The 13,598-nt window shown below is 47.2% G+C and overlaps 1 protein-coding gene across 1 annotated transcript; it reads left to right on the forward strand.

The window, feature by feature from the left end:
* The first annotated feature begins 4,227 nt into the window (after nucleotides 1-4,227).
* On the forward strand, nucleotides 4,228-12,120 carry KCNA1 (potassium voltage-gated channel subfamily A member 1). Its single transcript, XM_054444963.2, has 2 exons — nucleotides 4,228-4,311; nucleotides 4,679-12,120. Exon 2 carries the CDS (start codon nucleotides 5,227-5,229, stop codon nucleotides 6,712-6,714), a length of 1,488 nt encoding a protein of 495 aa, XP_054300938.1. The 5' UTR covers nucleotides 4,228-4,311; nucleotides 4,679-5,226; the 3' UTR covers nucleotides 6,715-12,120.
* Nucleotides 12,121-13,598: the final 1,478 nt, after the last annotated feature.

Below are 13,598 nucleotides of genomic sequence, written 5' to 3' on the forward strand. Positions count from 1 at the left end.
CCCCACAACGATAAAAGTATTCAGCCCAAATGTGCTAAAGTTGAGAAACCTTGATCTACCCAGACCTCTTCTCTGAACTCTAACCTTGTATGTTTAACTTTCTACTCAACATCCTCATTTGCATATTTATAGGTATCTCAAAGGTAACGTGTCCCAAACCAAAGTTGTGATTCCCCATGCCTCAGCTCAGCTTCCCTAGAAAGCATAACCCAAGACAGGATTACATGAAAATGCTTTAATGGGAGGTGTGAACCCAGAACCATGAGAGGAAGAGAAAAGGAGAGTGAGACAGGGAAGGACAGGGTGCAGATCCAAGGAGAAGAGTTACCAAACTGGTTACTGCTTCATGAGTCACAAAGAGATACAGCCTTTTCATTAGACCATGTGGTTGCTTGGCCATGAAAATAATAAAGGTAGAGGGGATTTACTGATGAGCTCCATCCTAGCTTGCATCTCCCACTGGGCAAGCTCCTCTTGGTCCATTGAGCTAATGCCCCACTAGGTTTGTGTTGCTCACCTAAGCCTTTTTGCAGTCTTGAGGAATCCAGATTCCACTCCTTGCAGTGCTGTCCACTTCAGGAGGCAGAACTCTGCCACCCATAGAGTTGACTTTTCCAGCAGCACCTGCAGTGGGGCAAGTGGCCATAGGACAAGACAATGGTGAGCTGGAGAGAATCTGAGGAGATGGCCTAAGCTGCCCAATACAGTGACAACTAAGACACACAAGGTCTCAGACTTCAAGGATCTCCTAAGCTGCCCAACACAGTGACAACTAAGACACAGAAGATCTCAGACTTCAAGGAACTCACATCTAGGTAGGAGCGAAACTGTTTGGGACACTCCTGCAGTAAATGATATTACCATTTATCTGGTTATTAAGGCCACAAGCCTAGGAGACAGTCCTAAAACTTTTCTTTCCTCACACCCCAAATTCTGCCATCTCTATTTCAAAATGTAATTCTCTTCCAAAAACTCCTTACAAGCCCACTACTGTCTCCCTCATCTAAGCCATCATTGCTTATGCTACTTAGTAACCTCCAACCTTGTGTCTTGTTTCTAGTAGCCAGAATAATCTTCAAGAAATGCAAATCATATTACTATATTGATGCGTATCCTCCAGTAGGTTCCCATTGTACTCAGAATGAAATGAACTATTCTTACCATAGCCTGAGAGGCCCTGCATGATCTGGGTTCTGCCTGCCTTTCTGACCTACCTTTGATGACATTCTTTCTCAGTCACTTCTTTCTGGCCACACTGGCCCTGTTGTTTCCTGAATATGCTGAGTCCGTCCTTGCCTGGGGACCTTTGCTCTTACACCTGTCCTCATCTTCGTGTTCCTCGCTCTCTCTTCTTGATGTTTTTTGTTCAAATGTTACTTCTGCAGAGATGCCCTTCTTATCTGCAAACCTATATTTGTCACTTGCTGTGACTGATTAATTTTCTTTATCTAACACTATAATGTATGATGTATGTGTTTATTGTCTGTATCTCCCACCAGAATATGAGTTCCATGAGACCTGGGACCTTATATGTCTCCATTCCAGTGCAAGGGCACTGTCTGGCCCATTGCTGGGGCTGGGCAAATATTTGTTGAGTTAATAAATATCTTCAGACCCTTACCAAGGGAGGACTTCCATCAAGAATGCTGAGTTCCAGTTAGCCAGGCGTGATGGCTTGTGCCTGTTGTCCTCCCAGTTACTCCAGAGGCTAAGATGGGAGGATTGTTTGAGCCCAATACTTCAAGGTTGCAGTGAGCTATGATTACACCACTACACTCTGTCTCAAAGAAGAAGAAGAGGAAGAAGAGGAAGAGGAAGAAGGAGGAGGAGGAGAATGCTGAGTTCCTAGCTCACAATTTTCTTCCAGTCCCTTGGAGGTCCAGTCCTGCTGTAAACACATCTATCAGAGATGTCGTAGATTTCCTAATATGCCCCCCCAATAAAACCCGGGATTTAGGAACCTGGGATCTCATCCAATCTGTGAATCTCTTCTAGTAAGGCAATCTCCTAATGCTGAGTCAGGGCACATGCATTCACATGAAGCTAGGAAGACGACAGTCTTAGGGACATTTAAAGGAAGGCAATGGGTTATAGGAAGAGGGAGGTACAAGATAAGGACAGATAAAGTGGAGAATAGGGAAGCTCAGTAGTGCTAGGATATGGTCAGAAAACCCTTGTCTAGTAGGGTTATCCCCAGTAGGGTTCTAGCAGTGGCAGCAGCAACAAAACCAAAAGACTTGACAGTACTTCAGCCGGGAGCTTCATATTTATATCTTTGTTTTTATTTTTAAAATTTTGTTAAAAATATATTTATTTGCATTAGAGCAGCAGTGCGGAAAGGTAGGGATCCCTGGAGCTATTGTGATTGAGGGATATGCGTGTGGAAGGTGGGAAAAGGGCAGAGTTTAATATGGGAAGGAGGAGTATAAGAGAACTCATTGTTCATGAAAGAAAAGCTGGGGTATGGATCTGAAGAAGGGGAGGGAACATACACTTTTGTTTTTCTGGAAGGAATGCTGGCGTCTGAATGTGGAGGAAGGATTTAACTAGTTCCAGACAGGGACTGTTGCACTGCCTGGGCAATCCCGCAGAGGCCCCTGCTTTCCACTAGCCACAATAGAGCGGGGAGGATGCAATCATTGGCTTTGATTAAGGAGGTGGGTGGTGTAGGCGGGAGGCAACGGTGGTGAGAAGGGTGGTCCCAAGGCCGCGGGAGGAGCCAATCAGCGGCGACTCTGGGCTCTTGCAGCCTCCTTAGAGACTCCGCAGCCCTGGAAGTACCAAGCTGCCTGCTGCCTTTTCTCGCGCTGCAGGCGCGGAGATGCAGCGCCTCTGGGGGCGCAGCTCCAGCCGCACTCGCAGGGCAAGGCACACGCCCCCGGCTCCCGCTGCCATGCGCCTCTGCGGGGGACCCTTTCCGAATAAATTGCAAGCTTTGAAAGTGGCCCTGTGGAGGCACTAGGCTGGGGAAAAAGGCTGAGGGAGGAGGGACATCGGGTGGGAGGTGAGTAGGCGACTTGCTTCTCAGATTATTCCCAATTAGCACCAAGTTGGCAGACAACCCCACAAACCCACGAAGCCTTCGGTCCCCCACAAGTCACATTCCCTGTATTTCAGAATAATCGGATCGTAAGAAAACTTCAAGTCCCATCGTAGGTTAAAGAGGGACAGGCTCTTAGCACCGCCGCCGCCCGGTAAAACTACATGGAACAAACCCAGGGATCCTCAACTGCACAGCTCTGCCTAAAGTCTGCAGCTCTGCGAGTCCAGCCGGCGGGGGGAGCTGGGTGGGCCCCGCAGAGAGCAAGGGCCTTCTTGGGGGAGGAGCGGGATGGGGCGCAGAGCAGTGCGATCGAAGAGGGTTACTGTGGGACTGCACAAAAGCAAACCCATCGGAGGAGTTTTGCCAGAAACACCACCGCCTGCATTGCGTCGGACCTGACCATTTCCAATGTGAAATTCCCGGGGAAGGTCGCGAGCAGCTAGGGGCCGTGCGTGGGCGGGGCGGTGGGCCACAAGGGAAGAGTTAGTGGTCGGTTTTTCTGGTAGGAGAGGAAAAAGCTGTGCTGGCAAGGGTGGGAACTGAATGACAACCCCGCTCTCTTCCAAACCACCCCCTCATATTTTCCATCCACCTCCTCGCTCCTGCCCTCCCCCGCCCTCCCCAACCCACGCCCGGGTGGGCCAATCGCTGCTCGGTATTCCAGGCGCTCTCTCAGGTTTCTGCTGATCTTGCAGCGCCCAGAAATGGACAGAGCGGACCCGCCGCCGCACGCACCCTGCTCCACTCCAAGCTCCTAAAGGCTCCCGGCGCGCCGCGTAGCCTTGGCGAGGTCCGCGCTGGGGTGCGGAGAGCGAAGGGAACTGGAGAGCCATGTAGATCCAGGCTCTTGCCCGCCCGCCTCCTTCGGGATCGAATCAAGGGCTCCCATAGTGTTAGGAGGGGGCGAGAGTGCTGTTTATCGTCATTTGCCTCGGAGCTTCGGGAGAGGGTGGTATTTTGCTTTTCCGCCCCGCATCCTCCGGAACTCCCTGCACCGGAGAGAGGACGGCGTCTCCAGGTTGCTGGCAACCGGTGAGAATGGGGGTAGGGAATGAACATTTTCGCCGTAGCTGCTCGGTAAAGCGATTGTCCAACTGAGAGGGGCGTCGGACGAGTGGACCAGGGCGGCGAGTTTGCCCGGCGCGTCTCGGACGCTGCTGCGGTGGCCGCCGCGGCTCCCGCCAGGGCACTGCAAAGGCGACCTGCCGCATTCCCACGCGGGCTCTCCGCCGACTCAGCACCGCCCCTGCGCCAAGCCAGCCGGCCAGGTAGGGGGTTCCCCAGCTTGGGGCTGCAGAAGCGGGGGTTGGGGCTACCGGGTGGGGGAGGCCGGGGGTGTGGGGATGCTGCCCGGGACCCGGAGCTTCCCCCGGCGTCTCTCGGCGCTTTTCCGATCTCTAGTTTAACGAAGTTGTAAACAGATCGGCTGTCGGGCATTGGGGAAAGTGGGATGGAAGAGCCCCAAACTTGGATTTCCGGGTGTCTGCGTGTCGTCTGTCCGTGTGTGTGTGATAGCCCTAGCAAACGTCCAGTGCTTTCTCAAGCTAGAGGTCTGTGTTCTTCGGTGTCTGTAGGTCCGTCCCATCTGAATGCTTCTGATTTTCTACCCCCGTATCACTTTCTATTTCTCTGCAGCGTGCATCGATCGCCCTGGTGGGAGCTTAGAAGGCGGCAGGCGAAGAGGGTTAGGAGGGGGGAGAGCCGAGGAGAAGCAGAGAGGGTGGCAGGCGTGGGGATCTGCTGAGCCGGCACTGCACCGGGTCCTAGGAAGGCTCTCGGAGGGGAGGGGAGGCCAGGGCGACCCCCGAAGCGATGGCCCAGTCCGCTAGAACGGCACTGCGTTAAGGCACCCGGGATCAGGAAGAAATATCTAAACAACAACAACAACAACAAAAAACCAACAAACCCCCAAACCCAAACCCAACCCTCTGCAAAAAGCTGCACCCGGCCCGCAGGCAAGGGGGATTCCAAATCGAGTAAAAGGCAGGGTGGAGGGGAAGGCAGCGAGAGGCAAAGTCGCAGATCTCCCGACCTGCTCGTTTTGAAGCACCTCCCCCTGGGCGTGAAAGAGCCGCGCACTCCGGTGGGGGGGGCGCTCGGGTCCCCCCCACCCCTGGTCCCTGGCTGTTTCCCACCACCCCGGGCTCTCTCCTGGCCTCCCACCCCCGCGCCCGGCTTCCACCATGACGGTGATGTCTGGGGAGAACGTGGACGAGGCTTCGGCCGCCCCGGGCCACCCCCAGGATGGCAGCTACCCCCGGCAGGCCGACCACGACGACCACGAGTGCTGCGAGCGCGTGGTGATCAACATCTCCGGGCTGCGCTTCGAGACGCAGCTCAAGACCCTGGCGCAGTTCCCCAACACGCTGCTGGGCAACCCTAAGAAACGCATGCGCTACTTCGACCCCCTGAGGAACGAGTACTTCTTCGACCGCAACCGGCCCAGCTTCGACGCCATCCTCTACTACTACCAGTCCGGCGGCCGCCTGCGGAGGCCGGTCAACGTGCCCCTGGACATGTTCTCCGAGGAGATCAAGTTTTACGAGTTGGGCGAGGAGGCCATGGAGAAGTTCCGGGAGGACGAGGGCTTCATCAAGGAGGAGGAACGCCCTCTACCCGAGAAGGAGTACCAGCGCCAGGTGTGGCTGCTCTTCGAGTACCCCGAAAGCTCGGGGCCCGCCAGGGTCATCGCCATCGTCTCCGTCATGGTCATCCTCATCTCCATCGTCATCTTTTGCCTGGAGACGCTCCCTGAGCTGAAGGATGACAAGGACTTCACGGGCACCGTCCGCCGCATCGACAACACCACGGTCATCTACAATTCCAACATCTTCACAGACCCCTTCTTCATCGTGGAAACGCTGTGTATCATCTGGTTCTCCTTCGAGCTGGTGGTGCGCTTCTTCGCCTGCCCCAGCAAGACGGACTTCTTCAAAAACATCATGAACTTCATCGACATCGTGGCCATCATTCCTTATTTCATCACCCTGGGCACCGAGATAGCTGAGCAGGAAGGAAACCAGAAGGGCGAGCAGGCCACCTCGCTGGCCATCCTCAGGGTCATCCGCTTGGTAAGGGTTTTTAGAATCTTCAAGCTCTCCCGCCACTCTAAGGGCCTCCAGATCCTGGGCCAGACCCTCAAAGCTAGTATGAGAGAGCTAGGGCTGCTCATCTTTTTCCTCTTCATCGGGGTCATCCTGTTTTCTAGTGCAGTGTACTTTGCCGAGGCGGAAGAAGCTGAGTCGCACTTCTCCAGTATCCCCGATGCTTTCTGGTGGGCGGTGGTATCCATGACCACTGTAGGATACGGTGACATGTACCCTGTGACAATTGGAGGCAAGATCGTGGGCTCCTTGTGTGCCATCGCTGGTGTGCTAACAATTGCCCTGCCCGTACCTGTCATTGTGTCCAATTTCAACTATTTCTACCACCGAGAAACTGAGGGGGAAGAGCAGGCTCAGTTGCTCCACGTCAGTTCCCCTAACTTAGCCTCTGACAGTGACCTCAGTCGCCGCAGTTCCTCTACTATGAGCAAGTCTGAGTACATGGAGATCGAAGAGGATATGAATAATAGCATAGCCCATTATAGACAGGTCAATATCAGAACTGGCAATTGCACCACAGCTAACCAAAACTGCGTTAATAAGAGCAAGCTACTGACCGATGTTTAAAAAACAAAAGCAAGCAAACAAAAGAGCCCCACTTAGCAGCTCAAAAGACTTAAAAAACAAAACAGAAAACCTAGTGACTCATGTCACGCTTTGTAGATACTTTACTAAGTAGACTTGGAATGCTCTATTTAACTGTCAATGCATTGTTGCATTGAGGATTTTGGGGGTGGTGAACCCGAAGCTTTCAAGATCCATGACAAAATAAACTATTTTCCTTTTATTAAAAAATGGGAAAAGAGAGAGTATTTTCTAAAACTGGCTTAAAAAGATTCAGTCCATGAACGAGTCTAGGTAAAATAATAATCACATGCTTCCCCAAACTGAAACATTTTTAATGCTTTGGTTTCTTTAACTTTTTTAAAAACTCAAAACAAGATGATCACTTAGAAATATAAAATTGAAATTTGCATGGGACTCCAGTAAAAAATCTTTGCAAACCGCATAGCACATTGAAGACAGTGCATCAGATGTATTATATGTAACATGATAGACCAGCCAAAATGGACAATGAATAGATATTTTTATTTCGATCAACTGAACTGCATATTACAAGGTGAAAAAAGAAAACTCCGATTACTTAAGACTGGTTCACAAAGCACCTTATAAATTGGATACTGGTCCTGATCTGTAGGGATTTCCCCCTGGGCCCATTCTCTTTCTAATCCAGATTATTCTCTAAGAAAAAGATAACTGAATTAAATTAATTGATTCATCTGCAGTGCTGCTAAATTTTCTCAACTGCAGATGAGCCAAATACAGGTCTTTTCTCACCAGGCCTGCACTCCGACCCCTGGCTTTCAGAACTGGATGTAAAACCTTAGCCTCCTTATTGCAAGAGAGCACAAATGAAGTTAAATGTAAGCATGTTTGAATCTGATACAATTTATTTTATAATCGCATGCTGAGAAGTTAACCCAGACAATAGGGGATAAGCTTAAGTTGAAATCGATTCTTCTAAAAATAGATCCTTTTTCATTTGCATTCACCAAAAGTGCACTCCTCCATTTATTAACTATTTTATTAGTAAATAAAGTACTGTATTTAAGTGCATATGTTAGTCAGATGGGAACAATAACTTTTTGGAGCTCAAAGCATGTTCTCTTATTCAGCATTATGGCCTATTTGACTAAGATGTACCTTGAATTAATTAATGCATGATTTCAGTAATAAAAATTTTAAAAGTAATAAAAATCACAAGTCTGTGGGATGAAAGGCCCAATAGAAATTATGGGGGGTGGGGGTGGGGGCACTCAGTCAATTTTCCTGCCTTTGCTCAGGGAAATACCAGGTTTTTGTGCAGGTATAGGCGGAGAGAGGACCAATATGCCCATCCCTTAAAGGGAAGCCATGTGAAAAACTAAATAAGTCATCAAAGTATATATATAGCAACACCTAAGAACAAGTATTCTTTCTAGCTGAAGACAAACACAAGCAACACAAACAAGCAAACAAACAAACAAAAAGGTGCAATACTGCATGTTTTTTGGTGCATTCTTAGGATGTAAATGAAAATGTTTCTCTATTGTATGCATCCGAAGCAGGCAGAGCTGATTTTTTTTTCTTTGCAGTCATTCTTTGAAGTCTGTAGAGACTTCAGCCCTCCCCTTGAGGCTCCCTGAAGAAACTAAACCAATTGATTTAATAGTTGCTTAGTGCCTTTATCCTGTACCCACAGTGAACTGCAGAAAGTGCCTCCTTAACACAGCTGAGAAGTTAGGTAACAAAAGTGGGGAAGGGTTGGGGCACAGACCTTTTGCTTTTTCTTTTTCCATTCTCACTCTCTCATTTCACCACTGTGAGAAGACCACACCACCCTAAACCCTGGAGAGGAGAGACCCAGGAGGGTGCTGTCTGTCTGGCCATCTACTAGCGTTGGTCCCTTTGACAGCCTGACGCTGGATGTGAACTGAGACCCATCTTTCAACTGGACATGAACTGTGAACTTGTTTTTTCCTCTCTCCACCAGAAGCCAAGATAAACTTTTTGGGAATTTGTTTCCTATCGAGGGCCACTTTGGACACACAAGGCTTCCTCAGGTCCAGTGTAGTGCTCCTGGCACCTTTCCTTATTTTTTCTTTGTCGGTAACAGCAAATCTCTCTGACGGTCCAATCTTTTCAGGCATTGTTGTGGTTGTGGGAACACTCAGTTCATAATGACCTTTCCTAGGTCTTTCCTCCTGGTCTACCCCTTTCAGATATTTCCTGATGCCCCTATGATCTTCCCACCTGGCAGTCACTTCACAGGTTGAACATCTACCTTCTGCTGCCCCAGTTACCCAGCCCAGAGAATGGTGGGGACCCTGTTCCTGGCTGAAAGAGAGCCATGGAACACAGGCCTCTGGAGCTCGGCAGCTGCCCACCCGTGCAGAGGTACTCACAGCCTTTTTAAGGACCCTGAGGTGGGGAATCTTCATTCTGCACTTAGCATGTGGCTGCCTGTTACCTGACATTCTGGCCCAGCTTCTTCTGAAAATCTGTTCTGTTTCTCCCACCCCTTTCCCCCATCCTGTCCTAGAACTAGCAGTGAGCTAATCACCCTAGAAACTCGAGTTACACCCATTCTGGCTAACTCGATTAAAAGAAAGAACATGGATATCTTATTTTCCTATGTGACTTCTGTGAATCTGTGAGATGAACACAGCACACATCGTGGAAGATGAGGGGCCAAGAACTGCACAGCATCTGACTACAGGGCATTAAACCCTCCCATGTGATGTCTCCTTCTCGTCTGAACCTTAACTCATTCTGGTGATTCCTTTCCTACTTGCTTAAAAATCCCCAATTAGGAAAAAAATGCCAACCTCCTCCCAGTCTTGGGGTTATCTTGATCTTTCATTTCAACGTTGAGGTCTAGTGTACACAGAACTTGAAACACCGCACTCTGTCAACAGCAATAATCCACTCAGTACTGTGGGATGGATGGGTTAATGGATGAGAAAATGGCACCAAGACTGACTTTGGGTATTTGGTATATTTACCGTGGTTACACCCTGGACTGGTTGATTCTTCTGCATTTGATACAGAAAAAAGTGCTGCATGCGGTGAACCTGTCAGCCTGGGACTGGGGATGAGTTGTTGTTATGAGTTTGGGGTGGTGTGAGGAAAATGAATGCGGCTTAGCTCATCTGTAGCTTACTGCAGTGAATTCAGTAAGAATGGAGTACAGGGATTATCTGTGTAGCATAGGCATGCCATGTTTGACCAAGCTCTTACCCTCGCACTGTAATGTGTTGAAATGTCTTTGTAGACCTGAAGGTGCACTTAACAAAACTGCCTATTAAGGGATGACTATTTTTTGGTTTACTTATTCATATTTATTTTAGCAGGCTTTTGACCTTTTCTTCCCCTTCCTAGGCATGGAGCTCTAACAGCTCATGTCCTGACTACGTGTTTTCTCCAGAAGGAGAAGACTTCTGATGTGCTGATAGCCATAATTCCTCTCTTCCAGTCTATTGGGGCCCTAGTTCAATAGGGTGGCAATAGAAGAGTTGGTCACACCAGGGCTGTTAGCCATCCCAGAATCTCTGAAGTGGTTAACTCACCTGAAGTGATCTGAATCAGAGAGACCAAAGACATTCATTTCCTCTGTCCTCAGATTTCTAGAAGACAAATTCTAGCCAGGAAAACTTTCTGTTTTTGCATCTCCCTTTTCCCATTTGTGCACAACTCCCCTTGCACTCCCTGGAGACTTGAGTTCTGATTTTCAGTTATATCAGTTCATTGGGAGTGTTTTCGTGGGTGAGCCTTGCAGAATCAGATAAACCAATAGCAAGTCCTTCTCCAGGATTCTGGCCAGTGGGCAGTCATTTCCCTGAAATGGAATTGTAGGGCAGGTTTAGATTCCACTATGGCGGACCTGAAGCACAGGTGGTGTCACAATCTTGATTTGCTTGAGAATTAAAAAAAATACATGTAAATGGTAAATGAGGAATACTTTTTTTTAAGTAGAAATTTGGTTTAGCCTACAAAGGGCCTTCTTCCCATTGTGTATAGTTACACATTTTTCAAATTAGCTACCATCTAAAAGCCAATAAAAATAGTTTCCTAGCCCTCTCATTTAATATAGGAGACCTCAAAACACATGCTTTTTAACAATTTTACATTTTAATTCTTAGTTTGGTAGATTGGATTGAAAGAAAGGAGAAAGAACATTAGCAGAAGGCACTTTCCCATTTTCTTCCAGGAATGACTTATTCCTGGGGTGGTGAGAATTGGTGGGTGGTAACCATCCATAGTATAAAATTGTTAGAAAGAATATAAACTGCCAAACAAGCATGTTATCTTCAGGCTTTTCCAAGCAAGAATGAAGTCTTTTGATGTTTATGTTCATTTTAAGAAGACAAACAAACTAAAATTTTAAGACCAGACACAACCCAAGTTGAATTGTGATCTCAGGAGGTGACCTCTCATTCACCATGTGGCATATTACTACTTGTATTTATATCATGGAATTTCAGGGTATATGTGAACATGTCTAGTATGACTCAGGTAAACCTTAAAAGAATGTATGTTACTTACCATTTTTGTAAAGAAGCAAACAGGAGCTGAATTGTTAACCAAAACTGTTCCATTACCTTGGGTCACTGTGCAAACTAATTCAGGGTATAGACATAAAGTTTAGAAGCCTTGGGATTAAATGCCAGCCTCTTTGCTCAGGCGAAATGACCCTGGGCTTTCCTGGGAAGTCCAGCATGTATGTAAGGGGTGAGGCCCTGCTGACCTCAGGGCTATTCGCTCTAAGGAGATTAACCCTAGTCACAGTGATTTTCATTTAGGAGCTAACTAGGAGTTTACTTTTTATGATGTGAAACTTCAAAGAGTATAGAAAACTTTTGTACCACAATCAAAGAAGAAGAAGAAATGGTGTATGGAAAGAAAACAAAACAAAACAAGAAATCTCTTGTAAAATATTCCAGGTCAAAGTTGTCTCCTCTCCAAATCTTGCAGAAGCACCTTTCTTCTCTTCAGCGCACTGTTTTGGGACTGTTTATGCAGCAGACGTAAGTAGACAGCATGGACTCCATGTGACATGCCTCTGATAGTAAAGATAAAGTATTACTGAGGTTAAAAATAAAAATTGAGTGGTATTAATTTAAAGTGCACCGTCAGGACAACAAACCATTGAAGCTGAAAAAACGCTATTTTAGTTCTTGAGTTTGCCAGTTGCTTCCACCTTGAGTTAAGGACATGTCTCATCTTCACCTACTGTGCATTTTCCCTTCTCTAACTGTGTAATATGTCAGGTCAAGGACATTGAATGTTATGAATTGAGAACCTAATTGATGCGCATAGTTTTCATCTATGCAATTTTACTTGCTTCTGTCACTTTATGATCTGTTCATATTTGGCATCAATTAAAGATAATTTTTAAGGATCTTATCAAGGAATATCTTGACTGGTTATTTGTCTCTTGTTTAACTGGTCTTTTGGGGGCCCTTTTCTTCCCTTCTTCTGTGGGGTCTCTTTGAATAGTGGGGTGAATCCAAGATCAGATCATGAAACAGACTTGTTTCCTTTGGCCCACATGGTCTGTTTCTGCTGTCCAAGGACATGTCCGGGGGTTATATTTTGAGGATAAATTCAGTTTGGTCTCAGGTAAGATCCCAAGTGAAGGCCATTGGAATTTGGCCTGTGGAAGTTAGAGTGGAAGGAGGATCAAGCTTTTAAAATAAAACAAGAAATGAGGCTCAGGGGAGCAAAGAAATTGGTTATATCCACTTAAGTTGTTTTGATTTGAAACTAGTTTTTATGCACAGTCTGAGAAGCTTTGCAGGAAGGATAATTGCGTGTGTGTGTGTGTGTGTGTGTGTGTGTGTGTGAGAGAGAGAGAGAGGGAGAGAGACACAGACAGACACGACTGTGTGTGTGAGTGTAACAGTGTTGTGGTCTGGAATCAACTGACTTGATAGTTGCAGTGTGGTGTTAGGAGTGATTTTGATGTGGAAAAACAACGTGGTTCCTATCCATTCTTTACACAGGCTTTTTCCATGGACTTCTACATGTGGTTCACATTTCTTTCTTCCTGTTTTTTTTTTTTTTTAATGACTCGTCGTTGCATTTCCTTTTGATTCTTCCTGAGATTTAGATCTTCTATTTTCCTCCTTGTGAATATCACATTTTCTACACACTCTTTTATGTCAGAGCAAACAGGGGGAGGTGCTCTTGACAGGGGTCTGTTACATGCTAAATGCACTGGGTGGCTGGTGCATCATTGTAGAAGAGTATTGCACTGTGATAGGTTCATGTTACAAGATTTGCAGATGAATCTTGCTTTTGCTGTATAAGCTGACACTGAAAGTAGACTACAAAGCTAGGCAGGCTGCCCATGATTTTTCTCTTGTGGTCAGGAAACAGGCCAGGCTAAGCTCTGACAGAGAAGGTAAGAGACAGCCCAAGACACCCCAACAGCAGTGGATGTTTCTCAAAGTTCAGCCTTAGAATGGTCTTCTTAAAGCAGAAAGAGATAGAACCAGGTAGCTGCTAGGAATGGGGCTATAACTGGGAGCTTTGTTGTTTACAAAGCTTTAAAAAGAAGTCAAGTCAGTTTAAAGGGGGGAGAACAGAGAGCAGATGTGATCTGAAGTCAGCTACTCTGCCACTGGGTGGGAAGCTGCCTGCCGCAGTCAGTCCTGATTTCTGGATTCTGACCAGGCTTGAGTGTGGAGGGAGGGCCAGCCCTAAGGCTGAGCAGAGGTGCCTGGTGGCAAAGTACTGAGTGGATAAGACACAGCATGGTAGGCAGTATACCTGGAAAGCAGCCCTTTGAACCAGCTTGAAAACAGACAATTTACGACATCTTATTTAATTAATTAAATCTAAGATAGCATTAATTGTAAGATGCAGTGTTATCTGACATATTTGTAAGAAAGAGAGAACACTGACAA

Source organism: Pongo pygmaeus, chromosome 10 (genome assembly GCF_028885625.2).
Source record: "Pongo pygmaeus isolate AG05252 chromosome 10, NHGRI_mPonPyg2-v2.0_pri, whole genome shotgun sequence".
Classification (NCBI taxonomy): Eukaryota; Metazoa; Chordata; class Mammalia; order Primates; family Hominidae; genus Pongo; species Pongo pygmaeus.